The sequence below is a fragment of the Ranitomeya variabilis genome, chromosome 2 (assembly GCF_051348905.1).
Source record: "Ranitomeya variabilis isolate aRanVar5 chromosome 2, aRanVar5.hap1, whole genome shotgun sequence".
In the NCBI taxonomy this organism is placed as follows: domain Eukaryota; kingdom Metazoa; phylum Chordata; class Amphibia; order Anura; family Dendrobatidae; genus Ranitomeya; species Ranitomeya variabilis.
In genome coordinates this window covers 247390373-247417174 of record NC_135233.1, presented here as the reverse complement: position 1 = coordinate 247417174, position 26802 = coordinate 247390373, and the positions used below count along the sequence as shown (strand labels likewise).

General features: G+C 43.0%; 1 protein-coding gene across 1 annotated transcript in view; it reads left to right on the top strand.

Annotated features, from left to right (window-relative positions):
* CARD9 (caspase recruitment domain family member 9) overlaps window positions 1-26315 on the top strand; it is a 30052-nt gene extending 3737 nt beyond the window's left edge. Inside the window, exons 2-13 of the mRNA XM_077284473.1 lie at window positions 11010-11221; window positions 13021-13158; window positions 14228-14553; window positions 15532-15714; window positions 15830-15985; window positions 16863-16988; window positions 17472-17657; window positions 18688-18729; window positions 20947-20989; window positions 21741-21805; window positions 24504-24580; window positions 24664-26315. Coding sequence (XP_077140588.1) covers window positions 11041-11221; window positions 13021-13158; window positions 14228-14553; window positions 15532-15714; window positions 15830-15985; window positions 16863-16988; window positions 17472-17657; window positions 18688-18729; window positions 20947-20989; window positions 21741-21805; window positions 24504-24580; window positions 24664-24745 — 1605 coding nt within the window. The 5' untranslated portion in view covers window positions 11010-11040 and the 3' untranslated portion in view covers window positions 24746-26315. The remainder of the gene's footprint in view (window positions 1-11009; window positions 11222-13020; window positions 13159-14227; window positions 14554-15531; window positions 15715-15829; window positions 15986-16862; window positions 16989-17471; window positions 17658-18687; window positions 18730-20946; window positions 20990-21740; window positions 21806-24503; window positions 24581-24663) is intronic.
* The last annotated feature ends 487 nt before the right edge of the window (window positions 26316-26802 follow it).

Genomic DNA, 26802 nt, shown 5'->3' with positions numbered 1-26802 from the left:
GCTACATGGGGTGGGATTCCTTCCAATAACCCGAGTTCTTTTCAGACTACCCCTTTATTGTAAACTTTTAAAAAAAGGTCATTATTTAAAATTTTTTTTTACAAGCCTCAAACCAGCACAATAAACCACAGGTAAGATGTGGTATTCTACCATTCATCCTGGCATCGCGTTGTTAACCCTTTGCCTTTCAGCTGCTGTAGATATGGCGGCTTGCACTATCTATGGCCGCGGTGTTTACCCAGTGCCGGCCGATGACGTAAAACGCGTGCCTCCTGCTTCCCACAATAAACTGTAATGACGTCTGCGGGTAAAGTCTGCAGAGGACGCTCTCATAAATGCTAAGTACATAACACAGGTGCACGGGAAACGATTACACCGTATTATTAATTAACTGCCCCGGCCGATAGAAGGTCAATGGCTGCAGCTCCATATTTAAAGGGATTGTACATAAAGTAATGGTGGGCATTGCTATATACAGCACATGTGTGAACGGACCCTAAAATGGCCATGGGCTTGTTCTGATGACAGCTGTGCCCTTTCTCCATATGCATGCACGCTCCTCAAAAAAAAATCTGTTTGTTATTAACCCCTTAATGACGCCTCCATTTGCCTTTTTTTACACTTCTTTTTTGTCTTCTAAGAGCCAGAACTTTTTTAGTTTTTCCCCAGACATAGCCGCACGGGGGCTTTTTTTCTTCTTCTTCTTCTTTTTTTGAAGGATGAGTGGGGGGTGGACAAATTATCAAATGGAAAGGACATTTTTTACATTTATCATATGGATTAGATAATTTACAGTATATTTTTATACATTGGACTTTTATGGACATAATGATACCCAATATGCTTGGTTGTTATTTTTTTAATTTATTTATTTTTGTATGGATAAAACTGAATCAAGCTTTAATGATTTTTCTTCTGCCCTTTTTAAACACTTTTGAAAACATTTTTTTATAATTTTTTGTAAGTATTCCTAGTGAGCTTGCGATTGTTTGCTATAATATTGCAGTTCATAGTTCAAGCTGCATTATTTTTTTTTTTTGTGGGGTGATGGCATAGATGCCCCACCGGGATTGTACCATTTAAATGCCACTATCAGAGATTGGAAGTGGCATTTAAGGGGTTAAACAGAGATAATCAGAGCTCGCGCCAGTCCCTGCTGATAGGATCAGGTGCTGGGTAACACAACCAGCAGCATCCCTGTGTGGAGCAGGTTCAGCTCCTGAGCCCGCTCTATACCCACACCCTCCCCACCAACGTACTATTACATCCTTGGAAGAGAAGGTGCAAAAGGGGAGATAGCAAGGAGCCCTGTTTCAGAAATAAAATGCTCCGCTCTTCTTCCCCCCCCGACATCTGCTGATAAGACCTAGGGCCCCTCACCTTCACTGTCCATGGACTCCTCGAAAACCTCTCTGGGACTCCTTATGGAGGTTGCAATGGTAAAACATAATCTTAAAGAGAAGCGAGGATCATAAAGTGAGCTATTGTTTAATTCAGGTTTTTGTGATGCATGTATTTAAAAAATAAATGCATTTTCTTATATCCTGATCTTCATTAAAAAAAATTGTAATTTTGAAAATGTTCACAATGCCAAGAGTTATTTTGTATATATTCATACTTCCTGTCCTTTCAGGAACAGTTTACAGCAGGCTCATTATCATCAGAGGCAGGATTACAATAAGTAACACAGTAGATAAACAGTATAAACAAATCACAATAGGTGATGTCACAGCTCACCTCCTCCTGTACAATGACTGATAACACCTCTATATACAGTAGATAACGCAGGATCCACCATTCACAATAGGTGATATCACATCTCACCTCCTCCTGTACAATGACTGATAACACCTCTATATACAGTAGATAACACAGGATCCCCCATTCACAATAGGTGATATCACAGCTCACCTCCTCCTCTACAATGAATGATAACACCTCTATATACAGTAGATAACACAGGATGCACCATTCACAATAGGTGATATCAATTCTCACCTCCTCCTCCTGTACAATGACTGATAACACCTCTATATACAGTAGGTAACACCGGATCCACCATTCACAATAGGTGATATCACAGCTCACCTCCTCCCTTCACAGTGATCTTTGTGGACAATCATTAGATGCTTCAGTAGCGAAGATAGGGTCGGAGTCTGATCATTGCTGCTAATGTACGGGTGAATTTTTTGAAACAACAGGAAGTTATTAGTGTAAAAAAAATCTATTTTTTATTAAAATGCCCCCTCCTGTTGTGGATTCTGTTTGTGGGCTCCCTCTGGTGGTTACTGCTGGTACTGGGTGACTTTGGTGGGTTGCGGCCTTTGGTTTCCACCTGTCCATCAGTGGCTGGGTGTTTCCTATTTTACCTGGCCTTTCTGTCATTTCCCTTGCCGGCTATCAATGTATTCAGATGTGCTCTGTTTGGTTCCTGCCTACCTGCTCCCAGATCTTTCAGGATAAGCTGAGTGCTGATTTTCAGTTGTTTGGTTTTTTTGTCCAGCTTGCTTATTATGTCTCTATGCTAGCTGGTAGCTCTAGTGGACTGAGGTTCTCCCCATGTGCCATGAGTTGGCACATGGGTTCTTGTAATCTCAGGATGGTTTTTTTGATTAGGGTTTTTTGCTGACCGCTCAGTCCCCTTTTGTATCGTTCTGCTTTCTAGTTTACAGCGGGCTTCAATTTGCTAAAACTATATATATCATCTCTATGTGTGTGCCTTCCTCTCATTTCACCGTCAATACATGTGGGGGGCAACTATATCTTTTGGGGTTCATTCCGCTGGAGGCAAGTGAGGTCTTTATTTTCTCTGCAGTGCTAGTTAGCTCTTAGGCTGGTGCGTGGCGTCTAGAACCAACGTAGGCACGCTCCCTGGCTATCTCTAGTTGCGTTTGTCAGGCGTAGGGCAGCGGTCAGCCCAGGTTCCATCACCCTAGAGCTCGTCCGTAATATATTTGTACTTTGCTTGTCCTGTGCTATCCCTAGCCATTGGGATTCATGACAGTATAGCCGGCCAACAAAGTGTTAATTGTTTGGGCTGAAGCAGGAGAAAGAGAAGTGTTTAAGGGAAATTTTTTTTTTTTTTTTCCCTTCAGAGTTTTGCTGCCTAGCCCTTAATTGCTGTCTAGCTGCTTCTTACCTCGTCTTAACCCTTGAATGGCTCTGATCTTAGCTGTTTAACATGGATGTCCAGAGTTTGGCTTCCAGCCTGAGTAATCTCGCGGCAAAAGTTCAAAACATACAGGATTTTGTTGTTCACACTCCCATGTCTGAACCTAGAATTCCTATTCCAGAGTTTTTTTCTGGAGATAGATCTACCTTCCTGAATTTCAGGAACAATTGTAAATTGTTTCTTTCTTTAAAATCTCGCTCCTCTGGAGACCCTGCTCAACAGGTCAAGATTGTAATATCTTTCCTGCGGGGCGACCCTCAGAATTGGGCATTTGCATTGGCACCAGGGGATCCTGCATTGCTCAGTGTGGATGCGTTTTTTCTGGCATTGGGATTGCTCTATGAAGAACCTAACCTGGAGATTCAGGCTGAAAAGGCTTTATTAGCCCTCTCTCAGGGGCATGATGAAGCGGAGATATATTGTCAGAAGTTTCGGAAATGGTCGGTGCTTACTCAGTGGAATGAGTGCGCCCTGGCTGCTAACTTCAGAAATGGTCTTTCTGAGGCCATTAAGGATATTATGGTGGGGTTCCCTACGCCTACAGGTCTGAATGAGTCTATGGCTATGGCCATTCAGATTGATCGGCGTTTACGGGAGCGCAAACCCGTGCACCAGTTGGCGGTGTCTTCTGAACAGGCACCTGAGACTATGCAATGTGATAGAATTCAGTCCAGAAGTGAACGGCAAAATTATAGGCGGAAAAATGGATTGTGTTTCTATTGTGGTGATTCAGCTCATGTTATATCAGCATGCTCTAAACGCACAAAAAGGGTTGATAAATCTTTTGCCATTGGTACTCTGCAGCCTAAGTTCATTTTGTCTGTGACTCTGATTTTTTCACTGTCTTCCATTTCCGTCGATGCCTATGTGGATTCGGGCGCTGCCCTGAGTCTTATGGATTGGTCATTTGCTAAACGCTGCGGTTTTAGTCTGGAACCTCTGGAAGTTCCTATTCCTCTGAAGGGAATTGACTCTACACCATTGGCTATGAATAAACCGCAGTATTGGACACAAGTGACCATGCGCATGACTCCCGTTCATCAGGAGGTGATTCGCTTCCTTGTACTTTATAATTTACATGATGTACTAGTGCTTGGTCTGCCATGGTTACAAACTCATAATCCTGTCCTGGACTGGAAAACAATGTCTGTGTTAAGCTGGGGATGTCAGGGGGTTCATGATTATGCACCTCCGATTTCTATCGCTTCATCTACTCCTTCTGAGATCCCTGCGTTTTTGTCTGACTATAGGGATGTTTTTGAGGAGCCTAAGCTCAATTCGCTCCCTCCGCATAGAGATTGTGACTGTGCTATAGAATTGATTCCTGGCAGTAAGTTCCCTAAGGGTCGTTTATTTAATCTGTCACTGCCAGAGCATACTGCTATGCGGAATTATATTAAGGAGTCCTTGGAAAAGGGACATATTCGTCCATCTTCGTCCCCTCTGGGAGCAGGTTTTTTTTTTGTGGCAAAAAAAGATGGTTCCCTGAGGCCTTGTATAGATTATCGCCTTCTGAATAAGATTACAGTCAAGTATCAGTATCCATTGCCATTATTGACTGATTTGTTTGCTCGCATTAAGGGGGCTAGGTGGTTCACTAAGATAGATCTTCGCGGTGCGTATAATCTGGTGCGGATAAAACAGGGTGATGAGTGGAAAACCGCATTTAATACGCCTGAGGGCCATTTTGAGTATTTGGTAATGCCTTTTGGACTCTCCAATGCTCCGTCAGTCTTTCAGTCCTTTATGCACAATATTTTCCGTGAATATCTGGATAAGTTTATGATTGTGTATTTGGATGATATTTTGGTGTTTTCTGATGACTGGGAGTCTCATGTTCTACAGGTCAGGAAGGTGTTTCAGGTTCTGCGGGCCAATTCTCTGTTTGTGAAGGGCTCAAAGTGTCTCTTCGGAGTCCAGAAGATTTCTTTTTTGGGGTACATTTTTTCTCCTTCTACTATTGAGATGGATCCCGTCAAGGTTCAGGCGATTTGTGACTGGACACAACCTACATCTGTTAAGAGCCTTCAGAAGTTCTTGGGGTTTGCTAATTTTTATCGTCGGTTCATTGCTAATTTTTCCAGTATTGTTAAACCTTTGACTGATTTGACTAAAAAGGGTGCTGATGTCGCTGATTGGTCTCCTGCGGCCGTGGAGGCCTTTCAGGAACTTAAGCGCCGGTTTTCTTCTGCTCCTGTGTTGTGTCAACCAGATGTTTCACTTCCTTTTCAGGTTGAGGTTGATGCTTCCGAGATTGGAGCGGGGGCGGTTTTGTCACAGAGAAGTTCTAATGGCTCGGTGATGAAGCCATGTGCATTCTTCTCTAGAAAATTCTCGCCCGCCGAGCGCAATTATGATGTGGGTAATCGGGAGCTTTTGGCCATGAAGTGGGCATTTGAGGAGTGGCGTCATTGGCTTGAGGGTGCTAAACATCGTGTGGTGGTCTTGACTGATCACAAGAATCTCATTTACCTTGAGTCTGCCAGGCGTTTGAATCCTAGACAGGCTCGTTGGTCGTTGTTTTTTTTCTCGTTTCAATTTCGTGGTTTCATACCTGCCAGGTTCAAAGAATGTGAAGGCAGATGCTCTTTCCAGGAGTTTTGTGCCTGACTCTCCTGGAGACTCTGGGCCTACTGGTATCCTTAGGGATGGGGTAATATTGTCCGCCGTATCCCCAGACTTGCGACGTGCATTGCAGGAGTTTCAGGTGGATAAACCGGATCGTTGTCCACCAGAAAGACTGTTTGTTCCGGATGATTGGACCAGTAGAGTCATCTCCGAGGTCCATTCTTCTGTGTTGGCTGGTCATCCTGGAATATTTGGTACTAGAGACTTGGTGGCCAGGTCTTTTTGGTGGCCTTCCTTGTCTAGGGATGTGCGTACCTTTGTGCAGTCTTGTGAAGTGTGTGCTCGAGCTAAGCCTTGCTGTTCTCGGACCAGTGGGTTGTTGTTATCCTTGCCCATCCCGAAGAGGCCTTGGACGCACATTTCCATGGATTTTATTTCTGATCTCCCGGTTTCACAGAAAATGTCCGTTATCTGGGTTGTGTGTGACCGCTTTTCTAAGATGGTTCATTTGGTGCCCTTGCCTAAGTTGCCTTCCTCCTCTGAGTTGGTCCCTTTATTTTTTCAGAACGTGGTTCGTTTGCATGGGATTCCGGAGAATATCGTTTCTGACAGGGGATCCCAGTTTGTGTCTAGATTTTGGCGGACGTTTTGTGCCAAGATGGGCATTGACTTGTCTTTCTCGTCTGCATTCCATCCTCAGACGAATGGCCAGACGGAGCGAACTAATCAGACCTTGGAAACTTATTTGAGGTGTTTTGTTTCTGCTGATCAAGATGACTGGGTTGCTTTTTTGCCACTGGCCGAATTTGCTCTTAATAATCGGGCTAGTTCGGCCACGTTGGTCTCTCCTTTTTTTTGTAATTCGGGGTTTCATCCTCGTTTTTCCTCTGGTCAGGTGGAGCCTTCGGATTGTCCTGGAGTGGACGTGGTGGTGGACAGGCTACATCAGATTTGGAATCAGGTGGTGGACAATTTGAAGTTATCTCAGGAGAAGACTCAGCAGTTTGCTAATCGCCGTCGCCGCGTGGGTCCCCGACTTCTTGTTGGGGATTTGGTGTGGTTGTCTTCTCGTTTTGTCCCTATGAAGGTCTCTTCTCCTAAGTTCAAGCCTCGGTTCATCGGTCCTTATAGGATCTCGGAGATTCTTAACCCTGTATCTTTTCGTTTGGATCTCCCAGCATCGTTTGCTATTCATAATGTGTTCCATCGGTCGTTGTTGCGGAGGTATGAGGTGCCCGTTGTTCCTTCGGTTGAGCCTCCTGCTCCGGTGCTGGTGGAGGGAGAATTGGAGTATGTTGTTGAGAAGATCTTGGATTCTCGTGTTTCCAGACGCAAACTCCAGTATTTGGTTAAGTGGAAGGGTTATGGTCAGGAGGATAATTCCTGGGTGGTCGCCTCCGATGTTCATGCGACTGATTTGGTCCGCGCCTTCCATAGAGCTCACCCTGATCGCCCTGGGGGTTCTCGTGAGGGTTCGGTGACCCCTCCTCAAGGGGGGGTACTGTTGTGGATTCTGTTTGTGGGCTCCCTCTGGTGGTTACTGCTGGTACTGGGTGACTTTGGTGGGTTGCGGCCTTTGGTTTCCACCTGTCCATCAGTGGCTGGGTGTTTCCTATTTTACCTGGCCTTTCTGTCATTTCCCTTGCCGGCTATCAATGTATTCAGATGTGCTCTGTTTGGTTCCTGCCTACCTGCTCCCAGATCTTTCAGGATAAGCTAAGTGCTGATTTTCAGTTGTTTGTTTTTTTTGTCCAGCTTGCTTATTATGTCTCTATGCTAGCTGGTAGCTCTAGTGGACTGAGGTTCTCCCCATGTGCCATGAGTTGGCACATGGGTTCTTGTAATCTCAGGATGGTTTTTTTGATTAGGGTTTTTTGCTGATCGCTCAGTCCCCTTTTGTATCGTTCTGCTTTCTAGTTTACAGCGGGCCTCAATTTGCTAAAACTATATATATCATCTCTATGTGTGTGCCTTCCTCTCATTTCACCGTCAATACATGTGGGGGGCAACTATATCTTTTGGGGTTCATTCCGCTGGAGGCAAGTGAGGTCTTTATTTTCTCTGCAGTGCTAGTTAGCTCTTAGGCTGGTGCGTGGCGTCTAGAACCAACGTAGGCACGCTCCCTGGCTATCTCTAGTTGCGTTTGTCAGGCGTAGGGCAGCGGTCAGCCCAGGTTCCATCACCCTAGAGCTCGTCCGTAATATATTTGTACTTTGCTTGTCCTGTACTATCCCTAGCCATTGGGATTCATGACACCCTCCCATCCAAAAAAATAATTAATTTTACAAAAAAAAACTGATTTATACAATGTCAATTACTGATGATATATTCCCTTTAATGACTAGTATATTTGAATGAACAGGATGACGCTTTGTAGAGTATCGCCCTCGCTGTCATAGTAGAAGTGAGTCATCCTGATAATATCATTATTATAGGATAATTGCTAATTATTCTGATCTTTACTACAGAGCTCTGGAGGTCATGCCCTCATAGTCTTTACAAAGAGGCAAAATCATGAATGTGGAAAAAGTCCCGAATTGCAAAACTGATCAAAACACCTGAATAAGCCCCGAAACTAAGATTCTTTGCTTGTTGGAGTTTTTTGTCCTTAGTTATCAGAAGTCCTAGAAAGTTCAGTTTTTGTATCACAATTTGAGAATTCTACTTTTATTCCCTTTTACTGAAACACAGCTACAAACATTTCATGGACATAAATGACAAAATTTTGTCCTCCAGGAGCAGCCACTAGGGGAAGCTTGTCATACAACCCCTGGCAAAAATTATGGAATCACCGGCCTTGGATGATGATCATTCAGTTGTTTAGTCTTGTAGAAAAAAAGCAGATCCCAGACATGACACAAAACTACAGTCATTTTAAATGGCCACTTTCTGGCTTTAAGAAACACTAAGAGAAATCAAGAACAATAAATGTAGTAGTCAGTAATGGTTATTTTTTTTAACCAAGCATAGGGGAAAATTATGGAATCACCCTGTAAATTTTCATACCCAAAAATAACACCTGCATCAAATTAAATCTGTCCGTTAATCTACATCTAAAAAGGAGTGATCACACCTTGGAGAGCTGTCGCACCAAGTGGACAGACATGAATCATGGCTCCAACAGGAGAGATGTCAATTGAAACAAAGGAGAGGATTATCAAACTCTTAAAAGAGGGTAAATCATCATAGGGTAAATCATCATGCAATGTTGCAAAAGATGTTGGTTGTTCACAGTCAGCTGTGTCTAAAATCTGGACCAAATACAAACAACATGGGAAGGTTGTTAAAGGCAAACATGCTGGTAGACCAAGGAAGACATCAAAGCGTGAAGACCGGAAACTTAAAGCAATATGTCTCCAAAACAGGAAATGCACAACAAAACAAATGAGGAACGAATGGGTGGAAACTGGAGTCAACGTCTGTGACTAAACTGTAAGAAACCGCCTAAAGGAAATGGGATTTACATACAGAAAAGCTAAACGAAAGCCATCATTAACACCTAAACAGAAAAAAACAAGGTTGCAATGGGCTAAGGAAAAGCAATCGTGGACTGTGGACAACTGAATGAAAGTCATATTCAGTGATGAACACAAATCTGCATTGGTCAAGGTGATGATCCTAGAACCTTTGTTTGGTGCCGTTCCCATGAGATTTATAAAGATGACTGCCTGAAGAGAACATGCAAATTTCCACAGTCACTGATGATATGGGGCTGCATGTCAGGTAAAGGCACTGGGAGATGGCTGTCATTACATCTTCAATAAATGCACAAGTTTATGTTGATTTTTGGACACTTTTCTTATCCCATCAATTGAAAGGATGTTTGGGGATGATGAAATCATTTTTCAGGATGATAATGCATCCTGCCATAGAGCAAAAACTGTGAAAACATTCCATGAAAAAAGACACATAATGTCAATGTCATGGCCTGCAAATAGTCCGGATCTCAATCCAATTGAAAATCTTTGGTGGAAGTTGAAGAAAATGGTCCATGACAAGGCTCCAACCTGCAAAGCTGATCTGGCAACAGCAATCAGAGAAAGTTGGAGCCAGATTGATGAAGAGTACTGTTTGACACTCATTAAGTCCATGCCTCAGAGTCTGCAAGCTATTATAAAAGCCAGAGGTGGTGCAACAAAATACTAGTGATGTTTTGCAGTGTTTTTTTGTTTCTTTTTCATGATTCCATAATTTTTTCCTCAGAATTGACTGACTCCATAATTTTTCCCCTATGCTTGGTTAAAAAAAAAAGTAACCATTACTGACTCCCACATTTTTAAATCTTGATTTCTTTTAGTGTTTCTTAAAGCCAGAAAGTTGCCATTTGAAATGACATTAGTTTTGTGCCATGTTTGTGATCTGCTTTTTTTCTACAAAATTAAACAACTGAATGAACATCCTCCAAGGCCGGTGATTCAATACTTTTTGCCAGGAGTTGTAAAACCATTATTCTTCTGCTCCCTGATTTTTGCTATAAACTGTAATACTGTATATAGAACAAAGATCATAGATCACAGATTCAAAGACCCTAAGGGGACTAAAAAATTAAGTTACAAAAAAAAGTTGTCAGCATATTTAATAAAATAAAAATTCTAATCGCCCGACTTTTCGCCCTTTAAAATAATTTAAACAAATCAGTTTCACCACATCTGAAAAAGTTCAAGCTGTTCAAATACATACCGTAATTATGTAACTCCTACAGGAAAAACTGTAAAGTAAAAAAATCTGAACCGCCCAAATTGCCTTTTTTTAGGTTGCCACTCCTTCCTAAAAAATGCATTAAAAAGAGATAAAACATTGTGTGTACCCCAAAATGGTACCAATAAAATATAAACTTGGCACACACAAAAAAAAGCCCAAACATTGGCCAATTAAGGAAAGAAATCTTTAAAAAAGTTTTGGCTCACATAAAAGGCAAACACAGAAGAAATTATAAATTTATTTATTTTATTTTTTAGAATTTCTGAAAAAAAAAAAAATGTTCACCTCCTAAATAAAAAAATAAAAATAAAATCATACAAGTTTTCGCATTGCCACATTGCTAGGTATTTTTTACTGCACAAATCTAAAAAATTATTTCCCCGGTTTTTTTTTTCCGTACAAAATATGATAAAAATGAATAGTGTTATTCAAAAATACCACTCGACCCGCAAAAAAATAAAAGTTATGGCTCTGGCAAGAAGGGGAGGAAAAAAACGAAAGAGGAAAAGATGAAAAGGCTTAAACATGACTGGACGATCACAGAATAATCTTTTTTATTTTTCTTTAGATTTTTTTCTTGCTTTTGACCTATTCCCATCATGTCTGAGGATGAAGATGAGGAGTGCTGGAATAAACTGGATTGTTACCGGGTTAAGCTGATCTCCATTCTAGATCCTAACCGGATCACCCCATACCTGCGCCAGTGCCGCGTCATTAACAGCGACGACGAAGAGAATGTGTTCAATGACCCCAACCTGGTCATCCGCAAGAGGAAAGTGGGTGAGTTTCAAGTCTATAAAGATCTCAAGCCTGACGAATCCTTACCATCCCAGTCACTGTGGCTGGACAACTTGTGTTGAATATTCTGATTTTAGCAAATTAAGGCTTATTCATATTTGTCAAGACCTCTGCTTGCTGTCAATGAAAGGCTTCATTTTCCCATCATGGTCATATGATGCTCCTTACAAGATATAGCTCTAATGACTGTGCGCCTGACCATCTTGTGACAAGGAGCGCATCGCTTCCTCTGGAAGTATACAATGGAGGTTCTCCTTGAATGACTGCAAGCAGAGATCTTAAAGGATTATTTCCCATTTTAATAATTAGTAAATGCGAGCAATTTTGCAATTTACTGCATCTTAAAATTCTCAGTCCTTTTTGAGATATTAACACTTTTCTTATGTTTACAGCTCGTTGCCTTGGAAATCGACCAACACTGCCAGACAGTAGAACATGCGCAGCGCTTACCAGCTCTTCTCTATTGAGCTTACAAGCACGGTTTTGAATGTTGGAGTGCGATGTTACCTGCTAATCCCAGACATTTGCAGTGCAGTGCTTACAACTGCACAGCAGCGGTGGTCGGTCTCCTAGGCAGTGGGCTATAAACAAAAGAAAAATGTTAAAGGGAACCTGTCACCTGAATTTGGCGGGACCAGTTTTGGGTCATATGGGCGGGGTTTTCGGGTGCCTTGCAATTGCCTTGCGCAGGCGTGTACTCCGGAGGACAGAGAATGAACTTCAATCCAATATTGCGGCCAGCATGCAGCCAGCGGGTAAGGAAAGGGTGAATCAAACACCCGAACACCCCGCCCATATGACCCAAAACTGGTCCCGACAAATTCAGGTGACAGGTTCCCTTTAATAGCTCAAGAACGGCTGCAAATTTTAACAATCAGTAAATTGCAAAAGTGCTTGTTTTTACAAGCTCCATCCAACAATATCCATCTATGGAAAAGGGAATGACCCTTTTAAATAAATGGGGAATTGATATTTAAAGTTTATTAGAAAATGATATAACTTTTTAAAACTTTTCTTTGTTCCCTACGGCACTTTAACATGACACGGATCTGCACGCCGATTAGCCCCATTGGGGTCCATTCTTGAGTCACTTCTTCACAAGACAAAAAGTGATATCACTTTTTTTTCTGCAGATTTTTCACCAATCCCTTTCCAATGTAGATGGCACATAGTAGGTGCGGTTGTAGGGCGCTGCTCACTCCAATCTCTACTGTGTAACCGTTCAGATGCCGCTGTCAATCTGACAGCAGCATTTAAGTAGTTGTGATTCCTGCAACAGAGGGTCCACTAAGGACCTCTGCTGCCGCCATCTTTATACTCCCAAGTGAGTGTCATTTTTACCATATGTGCAAAACCGAAGTCTTGCAGTATACAGCACAAGCGATCAGACAATTGCAGATTCTGTTTACTGGGATTTAAAAAAATAAAAATAAAAAAAATTGAAAATTATTAAAAAAAAATGTTTTAAAAAAATATATAAAAATTATATACTCCCTTTTTCCTAATACAAAAAAAAATAGAAAAAAATTAAAAACCTATTTAGTATCACCGCATCCGTAAATGTCAGGTCTGTGAAAGACTAAAATTAACTAACCGAAATGGTAAACACCGTAAAGGAAAAATACGTCATGTGTACCCAAAATACCAGTAAAACAGCACAAATGAGCCCTCTTATAGAAGATATGATAGAACCATGAAACATTCCGTGTATTGTTATAAAGTTTTCCCATATATGTGTCTGTATTATGAAGTATGACCGTCCGCACGCTTTCCCCCTACAGGCGTGTTGCTGGACATCCTCCAGAGGACCGGATATAAAGGATATGTCGCTTTCCTGGAAAGTCTAGAACTGTATTACCCTCACTTGTACATGAAGATAACCGGAAAAGAGCCCACCCGCGTCTTCTCCATGATCATAGGTAGCGCTCGTGTCTCTGCTTGCCTTGTTTGTTGGTGTTAGTTCTGAGCCTCCTTTACAGTAACTGCGGCGCTTGGCACACCCTAAATTACTAATAACCATGTTTCATCACCCTGCGGGGTCGGAGAGCGATGAGATGGTTAATGAGATACAATGGCTGCACAAAATGCAACCATCAGCGCGGTGCGAGTGAGTGTGGTCACAAGTGCTCGGACTGGCCGGTGGCTCTCCTGACCTGAGTGAATTTCTATACAGCTGTCACGTTTGGGTGAGGAGAGCCGCCGGCCAGTCCGAGCACTGCGATGTGATAGTCGTCTGTGTTATGCGGCCGTCTGACTGCCCCTCAGGCTAATTCACCTCCGGGTGCTGTCCAATTTTTATTTTTCTCGCGGACAGCACTTTGTGCCATTAAGTAGAATGGATGTATTCACATATGGATCTAGTAGTAGGATCAATCTCAGCGATCTCATCGGCTGATCAGACTCGGTCACTCAGGTCTATGGGGATCCGTGAGACACGGATGCAGATCGGAGGCTTCACATTTGCTTCCATTTTGCATCACAGATTTGTTCCTTAGTGATAATCTTCAGCAAAATTGTGATCTCCCAAAGATTTTTTTTATTGGCTTGGAAGCGAGGACTCCTCCACACTCAGAAGTAGGTACAACTAGGGCAACACCTGAGGAAACATTGGTCCAAGTTTTCTGGATGAAACCCAGGTGATTTCTCATGCACTTGCCCCTTAGACTGTCAGCTGAACCCGGTGATACCGGCGAGTTTAGCTGACGTTAGTCTGGTGTGTATGGGGGACTTTAATATTTAAAGGTATGGGCATTTTTAGTCTGACTTCTCAGCATGGGGCGTCAGGATTTAGAGTGCCTAGGGCAGCATGGACACCAGATATAGCCCTGCACTTCTGTATGACACACCAACTCCTCTAGGTGAAAGTGCTGACTCTTAATGTAGTTAATCTGGGTAAAAAAAAAAAATCTTCCAAAAACAGCGCCACACCAGCTTACAGGTTGTATCTGGTATTACATCACAGATTATCATTTTTTTTTTCTCATTTAGACACAGCAGGGGAATCCAGCCTGACTCAGCTTCTCATGAATGAAATGCTAAAACTTCAGCAGACTATTCAGGAGGAGAGACGAAAATACAAAGAGCTGCACATTTTAGCCCAGGAGAAAGATGATAACATTCGACAAATGCAGGTCAAGGATAGCGAGCTGAAGAAACACCAGGAGAGGGTCCTTAAGATGAAAGAGGAGGTGGACAATTTAAACAAAGAACTTAAGAAGTGCAAGGATGAGAACTACGAACTGGCCATGAAGTATGCCCGGCAGAGTGACGAGAAAAATACGGCACTCATGAAAAACAGAGAGTTGCAGCTTGAGGTTGGTAGCAGTGTTGGTAGTAAACCATGTAGACATTAGGTGATGCTTATATTTGCTGCTTGTTGTTTTATTGCGTGCCCTCTGGCGGCTGGTTGTATTCTCTAGTGCCCTATGGCAGCTGTTTGTATTGTCGAGTACCTTCTGGCGGGTGGTTGTGTTGTCAAGTATCCTCTGGTGGCTACTTGAATTATCGAATGTTCTCTGGTGGCTGGTTGTATTGTCAAGTGTCTTCTGGCTGCTGGTTGTATTGCCAGGTACCCTCTGGCGGCTGGTTGTATTGTCGAGTACCTCCTGGTGGCTGGTTGTATCTGCTGGTTGTATTCTCTAGTGCCCTATGGTGGCTGGTTGTATTGTCTAGTGCCCTCTGGTGGCTGATTGTATTGTCAAGTGTCTTCTGGCTGCTGGTTGTATTGCCAAGTACCCTCTGGCGGCTGGTTGTATTGTCGAGTACCTCCTGGTGGCTGGTTGTATCTGCTGGTTGTATTCTCTAGTGCCCTATGGCGGCTGGTTGTATTCTCTAGTGCCCTATGGGGGCTGGTTGTATTCTCTAGTGCCCTATGGCGGCTGGTTGTATTCTCTAGTGCCCTATGGGGGCTGGTTGTATTGTCGAGTACCTTCTGGCGGGTGGTTGTGTTGTCAAGTACCCTCTGGTGGCTGGTTGTATAATCTAGTGCCCTCTGGGGGCTGGTTGTATTGTTGAGTACCTCCTGGTGGCTGGTTGTGGAGGAGAGCACCCTCTGATGGCTGCTTCTATTGTCTAGTGCCCTCTGGCGGCTGGCTGCATTGTCCAGCATACTCAGTCAGCTGATTGCAGAGGAAGATGCCCTCAGGTGCCTGATTGTAAAGACTTGTCTTGCTCTTTGTCCCTTTTTGCAGAAAAGCATCTAAATAGTGGATGCGTTTCTCAGTTTGAGGATTGTATAGACAGACCACCTAGAATTCTCCCTATTTGTTCCCTTTTTCTTACCTGAACCACAGATTGAGAAACTTAAACATAACCTGATGAAGGCAGAGGATGACTGCAATCTGGTGAGGAAACAGACAATGAAGCTAAAGAACGCCATGAAAAAGCAGCCGAGTCAGGATATCATCTATGAGCTGCAGAGAGAAAACTATGTTCTGAAAGCCAGACTTCAGGAACAAGATAACACTCCTCTGCAGGTGGGGTGGACCTGATTGCTACACCACCTTCATTAAGAGTCAGACAGGATGTCTTGTAGGATTTGTGGTGTCCTTGCTTTATGTGATATTCGTCTTTGTGATGTTACTATTTTAGAATTCGCTGAAAGATGTGACGGTGGAGAAAACAAAGTTATACATCCAGGATCTAGAGAATGACCGCAGGCAGGCCTTGGAGCAGCATCAGGACTTGGTCAATAGCATCTACACCCTGAAGATGAGCCTGAGACAAGCTGAGGACCTTCGGGATAAGGTGTCTGATTGCTATACGTGAGCTTTACCCATCACACAGTACCCGACTGCAAGATCCCCTATCATAGGAATGGTGCACTGTGTACAGGGGCATCTATACCAGTGGTGTTTATGAAAAGGAAGCTGCATATTATTATTTATATAGCACCATTAACTCCATGGTGCTGTACATGAGAAGGGGTTACATCAAAATACAAATATCACTTACAGTAAACAAACTAACAATGACAGACTGGTACAGAGGGGAGAAGACCCTGCCCTTGCGGGCTTATATTGTACAGGATTATGGGGAAGGAGACAGTATGTCGAGGGATGCATTAGCTCCGATGGTGTTCAGGTGGCCGTGTGGTCATTACAGGCTGTATTGGGCCTACAGGTTGGCGGACAATGTCTTCCCTTACAGTGGAAGATCTCATTTCTGCTGTGATGTAACAGCTATAGAACTGTGCTATAATGGTTCATACAGTTTTAAAACTCCCCTGACTCACTCCGTCCATACTAATTGTAAGTGCTGTGTCCCAAATCTCCAGATTTTGCCTGTCTCTGCCATCTGCTTGTAAGAGCTGACCAGGGAAAACCTATTGCAAGCAGGAGGAAGAAGAGATGGCTAAAAATGCATGACATAGGATATATTGAAAACCTGTATGAAGATACACCACATAGGATACTATGAGACTCTGCAAATGCAATCTGATGAGTACAAAGCTGACGGCTGCATGAGAAATATATGTAGCTTTTGGTGAAAGGAAAAAGAAATACCATAATAAAACAAAATAGCTGAAGTGCTGCCTTCACTTTTTCGGCAAAGTGAGAACCATCCTATATATCCTTAGAGGGGAATCAAAAAATTGAGACGCGAATGTATCTTGTATCCTCAGTACTCGGAAGAAAAGGAAGTTCTAGATCTGCAGTGTACCACGCTAAAAAAAGACTCGAAGATGTACAAAGAACGCATAGAGGCCATACTACAGCAGCTCGAGGAGGTGTGCAGTGAGCGCAACCAGGTAAGAAGCCGTCCCAGATCACACTGTCTTGTACGGTACTGATGGGGAACTATATAAAGCTTGAGATGGGCCTGCAACTCCTGTGCCTGTTGCCTTTTCTAGATTACATGATATTATCAAAGTAAAAAGCATACCGTAGTTTTTTTTAAAGGGGTTGTCATCATAAAGTAAAGGTTGTAAATCTGAGATCTGGCAGCTGAAACCCTTGATGATCATTTCTTTATCTCCAGAAAGCAGCTGCATTATTCTTCTGCAGTGGCCACTACAGGAGAAATGTGGTATTACATGGCGCATATGCAAATGAATAGTAATACATCGTCATATTGAGTCCAGAGAAACAGATCCTCTTCCATGACATCCGTTTCTCCTGATGGGACATGTGTCCTATTAATGGTTTGACAGGATGAAGTTTGTGTACTTTCTCTCTGCATTTGATCATATAATGTCCATAATTTTCTGCCGCTGTCTTTTGTCTTGTCTTAGGCCATTGCCACAAGGGAGCAGTTCTACGGGCAGTACACCAAGTGTCTTACAGAGAAAGACTTGTACCGAAAGCAGATCCGAGAACTTGGGGAGAAGTACGACGACCTTCAGATCCAGCTGTTCAGGAGCGAGGGGAGTTTGCTAGCTCTGGAAACTAAGCTGAAAAGGACAGATTCGCCAGCACTGGTACAGAATAGCTAAACCTTCAGTAATATTATTAGCATTTATTGCGGTCCGGTATTTCAGTCTATTATTGCATTGATGGGTGGAAAGATGCAAAGACCTGAACATGCCCATGTACAAAAAAAAGGCTGTTTCGACATAACAAGTTCTGTTTCTGCCTACTGAAAGGTTTTGCCATGGGCGCGTTTGAAAATGTAAATCTCCTCTCTGGTGAGAGATACTGCAGATCTGACCCGTGTACATACACAGGTAAAATCTAAAATTTCTGGCCTCATGGATGAGCACAGATCTCCATATCTGCAGCTTGACCATTTCAGTTGTGGATTTTCCCTCCTTTCAATGTCGCTAAAATCCGTCACATGTCAGACATGCGGTTTTGCTGCGGAGCAGAGAAATGCATCCAGTTCAGTCCCGGCCATACGCTGCAGAGTGGGGAGCCAAGGGTCAATTAGGAAAGCCAAGTCTGTGTCCCTGGCTGGGAATAGCCAAAAAAATGATGGTAAATTCTTAATTTCTCACAATGCACCTCAATAGGGCACCGCTGGGAAATCGGCACAACTGTAAATGCAGCTCTGGTGGTGCGTGGTGTATAAAACTGGGCATGGTATTCATGAGCCGACTGACTAGGGGAGTGATAATATGGTTGTACATGGGGTGGCGGATACAGCAAAATATCCCATATAATGGTGCGTAATTGGGGGGATTCAGGAAATCCGGGTGTCTGCCACCAATATGGCTTTAGTGGCCGGACAGAAGCGGACATATACATATATAGGTAGTGACGGGAGACTCTGCCATACCGCGGCGCCTAATGGTGAAGCTTAGGTATCTAGTAATAATAGGCCTGTATACAGGGTCCTATGTACTTACACATATATCTGCACGCTCTACAAGCTCGCCAATCCTCCCGGCGTTATGTCTGTGTGCAGACACCTGGATGACGCTGCTTTTATTAGATGCATTCCTGTGTACAGACGATAGGGTATTTATGGCCGCAGACGAGAAATAACTTGTCTCTTTCTGTCCCCTCCAGTCCTCTGATGCAGATGAACTTTCTTCACGCAGTTCTCAGGAAGTAAGTAAACACCAGAGGGCATGTGTAATGGAGGGGAGGCGGTGGTATGACATGCTTCTAAAGACCCCCTGTGACGTGGGGATAATATCTCCCTTCTTACAGTCTCTCCCTTTGTGTTCTATGACTGTGAGCTAATGATGTCATATATATTCAGTCATGGCAGAAAGTGTTGGCACCCTTGAAATTGTTCAATAAGATGAAGTATTTCTCCCAGAAAATTATTGCAATTACATATGTTTTGCTATACATGTTTATTTTGTTTGTCTGTATTGGAAAATCACAAAAAAAGAGAGAGAAAAAAGGCAAATTGGACATCATTTCACACAAAACCCCAAAAAGGAGTTGCACTAAATTGTTGGCACTCTTCCAAAATTGTGGGTAAACAACTTTGCTTCCCGCATGTGATGCTCGCTCTAAATCACCTGTGGCAAGTAACAGGTGTGGGCAATATGAAAATCACACCTGAAACCAGATAAAAAGGGGAGAAGTCGACTTGAATCATTGCATTGTGTGTCTGTGTGTGCCACACTAAGCATGGAGAGCAGAAAGAGGAGAAGAGAACTGTCTGAGGACTTGGGAAATAAAATTGTTGAAAATTATCAACAATCTCAAGGTTACAAGTCCATTTCCAGAGATCTTGATGTTCCTTTGTCCACAGTGCAGAACATAAGAAGTTTACAACACATGGCACTGTAGATAATCCTCCTGGATAAGAAGCCTCCAGAAATGGATGGAAACAAAGCGCTAGAGAGTCCTGGAGTGGCCAGAAATGAGTCCGGATCTAAATCCCACTGAACACCTGTGGAGAGATGTTAAAAACTGCTCACATATGAGAGTTTGAAAAGAAGAGTGCTCCAAAATTTCAGATGAGAGGTGTAAGAAGCTTGTAGATGGTTATAGGAAGCGATTGTTTGTACCGTAGTTATTTATTCCAAAGGGTGTGCAACCAAATATTAAATTGAGGGTGCCGACAATTTTCTTCAGCCCTTTTTTGGGGTTTTGTGTGAAATTATGTCCAATTTGCCGTTTTTTTCCTCAGTATTTTATGTGTTATTCTAATAAACATAAAGGAAATAAATGTGTATAACAAAAGATGTGTAATTGTAATAATTTTCTTGGAGAAATAATTCATCTTCTGGAACAATTTCAAGGGTGCCAACACTTTCGGCCATGACTGTCTATACACCCTCAGCTTATTCACGTTATATATAAAAAGACTAATCGCCGTTCTAATTGTTATTTAATTAATCAACAGCACACATGAAAATAAGCAACTTTGTAATATTTCTTATTAGAGGAATCTACCCCTTTATCCTGGACAGAGTTTTCATTCTCAATTCAGGGGTAAAATCTGTATTCAGTGAAGAGAGAGAATCACATTACTGAGACAGGAGATGACAGTTGGTGCTTATAAAGTTCTATGGAGCGTAGAGTATCTAGAGGCCGACACAGGTATTCTGCTGCAATGTTAAACGAGTCCCTGGCAGAGATCGTCCCCGTGCAGAACAGGCAGGTAGATAGCAACTCTCTGACTGATAGTTCTTAGACTCATAGAATGATAGAGTTGGAAGGGACCTCCTGGGTCATCTGGTCCAAGCCCCTGCTCAATGCAGGAGTCACTAAACCAGTTCAGACAGATGTCTGTCCAGCCTCTGTTTGAAGACTTCTTGGCCCCATGCACAAAAGTAATAAAAGTCCTGAATACCCCTTTAGTGTAGACTTATTCACGCTTAGAGCCGGGTGCTGTGTGAGTGATCAATATGTCCCCGTTTGTGCCCAAAGGATTGTGCAGATCCGGCATTGTTACCTATTTGGCCGCTGCTCAGTAACCGCAGGAAAAAATGATTTATTACGGCCCTAATGAAAGTAATGCAGTAGGAAATTATTAAAAAAAATCCATGTGGTGCCAAAACCACTGCAGACAATATAATGGCAGATGAAGGGTATGACGACTGTAACATATTTACTAAAGCCGAGGCTGGCATTAGGGTTCCTGCTGCGGGGTTCGAGGGCCGCGAGTCTTTCCTGTGTGTTATAAGACGGCCATCTTTCTAATAAAGTCTGTGTGCTGATTGGCACAGAGATGGCTTCCGAAAGTGGAGATCCGGATGAGAAGACCCCCTCCGTGCCGCCCATATCCCTTCTTAGGATAGGCGACGTCTTAGGATGGCTCTGTAATAGGACAGTGAATCACTAATGTTCTTCTTTGTCTTTAAGATTAAGGTTTTCCAAGATGAGCAGCCATCACCGACAGATCATAGTAAGTAGCGACGGCATATTGGATGAATTATGGACCGGCTAAAAAAAAAAAAAAAAAAAAAAAAAAAAAAAAAGACTCCACTTTTCAGTGGGATTTGTGGTTTAATAAGGGTTGGATAAAGTCAGAGTTCACAAACCAGCGAAGTTAGACCGCTCCGCAGTTTGGTCTTGACCAGGCTGGCGGCTGTCAGGGCATGCTTGGGGTTGTAGTTTTGCAACAGCTGATGAGCTGCAGGTTGGAGACCACCAATCTACACTATTGAGACATTAGTGTTTTGAGATTTTGCTTGGGATGGACTTAAAGCGGTTTTCTCAGCTTCTATCTTCTGGAGCACACTGCTTCCATGCCGCTCGGCTTCCTGCTTGGCTGGGGGGGCGGTGCGCTCCTGAAGATCTGACAGTGTGCCCTGTCCTACGCAGTAAGTCTCCACAACTTCAGGGCTGTGCTTGAAAATGAATACACTTACCTAGGAAACCAACCAACTCTGATAAACTGCAGAGGTGGCCGATTATCTAGGGAACAAGCAGTTGATAATAGAATTAAAAATAACGTGTTCTTGAGAACAAAGAGGAGCTTTAATGACAAGTAAATTTCAGAATTATAATGCTGCAATATCGCCCACTTAAGATGAGACAACCCCTTTAAAATATTTGGAACAGTGTCAGCAATAATAGCTCCCCATCATCACTCCGGCCTCTGCCACGCGTTAATACATTGTCTGTATCATGTATTCTCTCTTGTGTGCACACAGAAGATCCACCTGGAGACGGCCACCACGAGGAAGACCGCGATGAATCCTCGCCGACACAGGACGAGGTAAGTCCTAGTTTATAGGGATCTACACTTTACATGGGGAGTGTATGGAAGGTGCGGACACTGTGTGCCCAGAGCCATAGACACTGCAGGATAATCACAAACCTAGAGAGATTCTAGAAAACAAAGCAAGAAACACAGATTCTGTAAGAAGGGAACACGGACGCTTGGGTCATCTAGATCAATGTTACTGATAGTCTAGAGAAAGGGATTGCTGGGACTAGAAATGGGGCTGGTGAGAGTTGGGGAATCTAAAATATTAGTCTTCTAGTATATGGGGAATCGAGAGAAGTATTATTCAGAGATGGAGGGAATCTAAAAGAAATGTGTCACAGATCCTGGGGACTCGAGAACAGTGGCACAGTGATACGAAACTATGACATTCTGCTGCACGCAGAGTCTGGAACAACGGCTGCCTGATACATCAGGACTATAGACCATAGTGTGCTGATACATGAACAGTCTAGAATCATAATGAAACATGAAGGGGCCGATTCATCAAAACCTGTGTTTTCTGCGCCGATGGAGAGTCAGCAGGAGCCATGTGCCAGAGACAGATGTGTATCCGATCCTGGACTGCTGTACATTTCTATCTTAATTTGCACCACTTTTCTGTGTTTTTTTAAATTTACCGGGCCACATGCTCCACTTAGCTCTGCCCATTTCCCCAAAAATTATTGGAGCTGCTGTAAAAACACCAAAAGACGCAACATTTTTGCATAGCACCGTTACAACATTTCACATCATTTATTCCAGATTTCTGGCTTTAACTGTTTGATGAATCAGCCCTTAAGAATTGACTAAAATGGTGGTCTAATGCATATAGATTCTAGAACAATGCAGGAAGGATGTCTAAAGAATCTAGAAGTATGGAGGGTGGATGCATAAAGGACCTAGTACAATAGAGGAAGGATGCATAAAGAATCTGGAAGAGTGATGGGTGGGTGCATAAAGGATCTAGAACAATGGAGGAAGGATTAATAAAGAATCTAGAATGATGGTGGGCGGGTGCATAAAAAATTTAGAACAATGGAAGGAGGATGCATAAAGGATCTAGAATGATGGTAGGCTGATGCATAAAAGTTCTAGAACAATGGAGGGAGGATGCATAAAAAATCTAGAATGAAGGTGGGCATATACATAAAGGATATTGAACAATGGTAGGAGAATGCATGAGAATCTAGAACTATGGTAAGATGCATTAAAAATCTAAAATGATGGTGGTCAGATGCATAAAGTATCTAGAACAGTGCTGATTAGATGCATAAAAATCAAGAATAATGGTGTGGTTATATATTAGCAGTCTAGAACCCTAATGGTGCTTTGATACATGCAAAATCTAGAACCGTAGTATTACAATACATGAATAATTTTAGAACCATAAAGAGTCTCTGCTGCATAGAAATGTAGAACGTTGGCTGGAGACTCCCAGATCCTAGCACAGTACCTCCCTGGCAGTCGGGGAGCGTAGACCCGTAGGATTATTATACATAACCAAAATCCAAAAGTGGACTCACCACCTCCAAATACAATTCTCATACCCAAACACCCCAACAATTGTAGGTGAAAAAGAGGCATAGGCATATAGGATATATTTAAAACATGATACTTTTATTAGACATAAATATTTAAAACAAGACAAGGAAATTCAGAGAAAACACTGATGGAAAAAACACAAGAAAAAGGAAATGAATAAAGCCGCATAACACTACAACACCTTCCAATTTTTATACAATTATGGGGACCAGCCCCCATTTGAGGAAGCCATTATGGCGAAACGGCGCTGTCGGGGTCACTGATGGACACACAGGAAAGGACACACTTTTTAAGTGAGTAAAATAGGTTTTCAGCTGCTATAACTTAAATTATATCTGTGAGTAAAAATTTGCACTAAGCACTTATCAGTTTACCTGGTAGTGGCGGTGTAGGCAGGGTGATATTCCGCCTTATGAGTTGATAAACTGTTATGAGAAAAAAATTTTTTTGATAGCCGCAAAATTTCAGCACTATGCACTTTATTAATGTAGATTAAGTTTCAGAAGCGTTTATATATGCTTTATTTAGCGGTATATGCACATGAAGTAGTTTTTTTTTCTAAAAAACAGTCATTGTGAATCGCTTCTGTTACAGAGATGCGGCTATCTAGTAATATGCTCTGCTTACACATGCCACTTTATTGACTATAGGGCTGGTCCCCATAATTATATAAAAATTGGAAGGTGTTGTAGTGTTATGCGGCTTTATTCATTTCCTTTTTCTTGTGTTTATTCCATCAGTGTTTTCTTTGAATTTCCTTGTCTTGTTTTAAATATTTATGTCTAATAAAAGTATCATGTTTTAAATATATCCTATATGCCTATGCCTCTTTTTCACCTACAATTGTTGGGGTGTTTGGGTATGAGAACCGTAGGATTATTATCCTGCTCTCAGCTCTTCACTTCCATCGTTCTAGAATAAAATCCTCGTTGACCCGCCGCTGCTCCTCTAAGCAGTGAGTAATGCTGGTGATCTGGCTACAGGACACATTTTCCACCATGACAATAACCTCCCAGAAGTGGGGCTGTGTCTTTTGCTGTCAGGGAACACTGAGATCCTCTTGATAGATTTTGGAACTTTGATAGGAAGACTGTGATTTAGGCTGTATCTCCTTAGTCATACAATGTCCAGACATGTTCCTCTAACACCCTCCCATCCTGTCCAGGCACATGGTCTTGTGAATGGAGAATTGGCACTCAAAACCAAAAGGAAAGTGTATACCAGCACGGATCGAAGTCGCAGGTAACGTATAGCGCCCGCCCTGTGTGCTGTGTATTAGTCACCCAGGCACGGTGATATGGTAGCCTTTCATTGTTATCTTTCAGAAAAGGTGCCCTGAGGATAAAGAAATCACACCCAGAAGTAGAAGACTACACCTCAGGAAGTGAGACTGACGGGACGCCATAGCACCCGCTCCACCCTCTGTGTATAGCGTCACGCTTGGATGAAGGACAATGGAGTCAGAACTGTTTGGAGGCTGCCAAACCTTGTTTTTCCTCCAGACTTGTGCCACTAGGAAAAGTGTCAGGACAAGGTTAACGCATGGACTAAATCTGTGTGGAAGGCTTCCCACCCAACCACTGCCATCATCTCCTCCGACAGAAGCCTACACATCATCCTGACACCCAGAAGGGCACGGCTGCCATCACTGCCCACTGTTTGGCTCCCACGTAGGACCTCAGTTACATAAGGGCCCATTTCTACATATTTGGACATTTTTGGGATTTTTTTTTTCTCCTCCGGCAACATAGTGAAATGTCATAACAGATCCCATAAATTTCCTTTGTGCACCAGTCTTCACGACAGGATCAAAAAATGTTGCATGTTGCACATGAGCCAGTTATGGACCCGTCAGACCAGTGTACTTGCTATGAGGCTGTATCTTTGAGTCAGGATCCCCGCTGTCAGTCCGGGCATTGCGGTCTTTATAGGGTCTGGCTGAACCTGGCCTATGTGTTCTTACAAAAATCTGGTGACGTGGTTATACCACTGCTTATTGTGAGACCTGATTATATATATATATATATATATATATATATATATATATATATATATATATATATATATATATATATATATATAGGGCCCTCCTGACAGTTATTGGGGAAGAGGAGTATCGGGCATGTTGAATTTTAACATGCCTGATCATTGGTTTTTATCAGAGGTGTAGCAGCGGCTTATTCCCCTATTCTTATTAAAAATGCATGTACACTCAGCCAAACTGAGCGGGCATGTGTATGGGATCAGGAGGAAGAGCTCGCAGTTAAATGGTATGGTTATTTTTTGAGAAAGGCTTCAGTTCAGTTTTTCTTGGCCCCCAGGTCAGTGCTAATTCTGCCTCGAGTGCTGCAGGTCGCAATGCAACACCGGGATCCCAGTGTCGTGTGATACATGACATTGTGGGGTCCAGCCTGAGCGGCCATATTGGAAATTAGGCCTGTCGCCACTACAAATTGCAGACGTGACTGTCCCCGGGGGCTCATCAGCATTGTAGATGGGGCTGGATCTGCCCTTACATTATTCTGGTCCATAAAACAGATGTTAGTGGTGCATGCTGCAATAATGGGTCCACGGTGCACACAAACCAATTATACGATTGTCAGAATGAGCCCTTAAATAAATGGCCATCCACATAACATGGACACCAGAGACTGTTGTGCCTCACAGAGGGGGCTCCGGAGCCGGGGATAGCCCGCCTATTTATAAGGTCAGCGCTCCTAATGGTGTCCTGGGAGATGGGTCACTTTTTCCTTTTTTGCCTGGTTTTTACACCCTGTATTGTGATCTATGGGGGCGACACATGGTCAGAGGGTAGGAACATAGGTGTTATGATGTGCTTTTTTGGGGGACAGTGACAGCCGCTCTGTACAGGACCTGGACATCGATGTGCTGCTCGTATAAAGTGTTTCATATTTTTATACTTTATTTTTATAGTAAAACTAATCTGTACTACAGAGAATAAAGCGTTCCTGATGCAGCCGTGTCCTGGAGCTTCACTTCACATATAGGAAATAGAAACTGTGCAATAAAGGAACACTCTGGGTCATACATGTCCACGGTGCTATGACTGCTGCAAGGAATGAGGGGACGAAGCACCGGATGAGGGTCCGAGAGAAGCCCTGTATAGAGGTCATCTTCCCCGAACAACCCACTTCTATATGTCCCCCTATATCAGACCTGCATAGAGGGGTACTCCATACCTTGGATAGGTGATGAGTGTTTGGTAGAGGACCCCGCTAAGTTCCAGTGTGGCAGAGGGACCCGACCAGGAGGACATTATAGGGCAGCCGAGGTCGCACATGCCCCTATGGTGCCGATGTCCGATCGCAGAGCCGTACAGACCTGGATGAATAGGAGAACCACTCCAGTAACCATCACATCTCCGTGTTCTTGTCGGAGGGTGGGGTGTTCCCTGATGTATTGCTGCCATATACCAGACACACACACTGGTCATTGACTCCAGA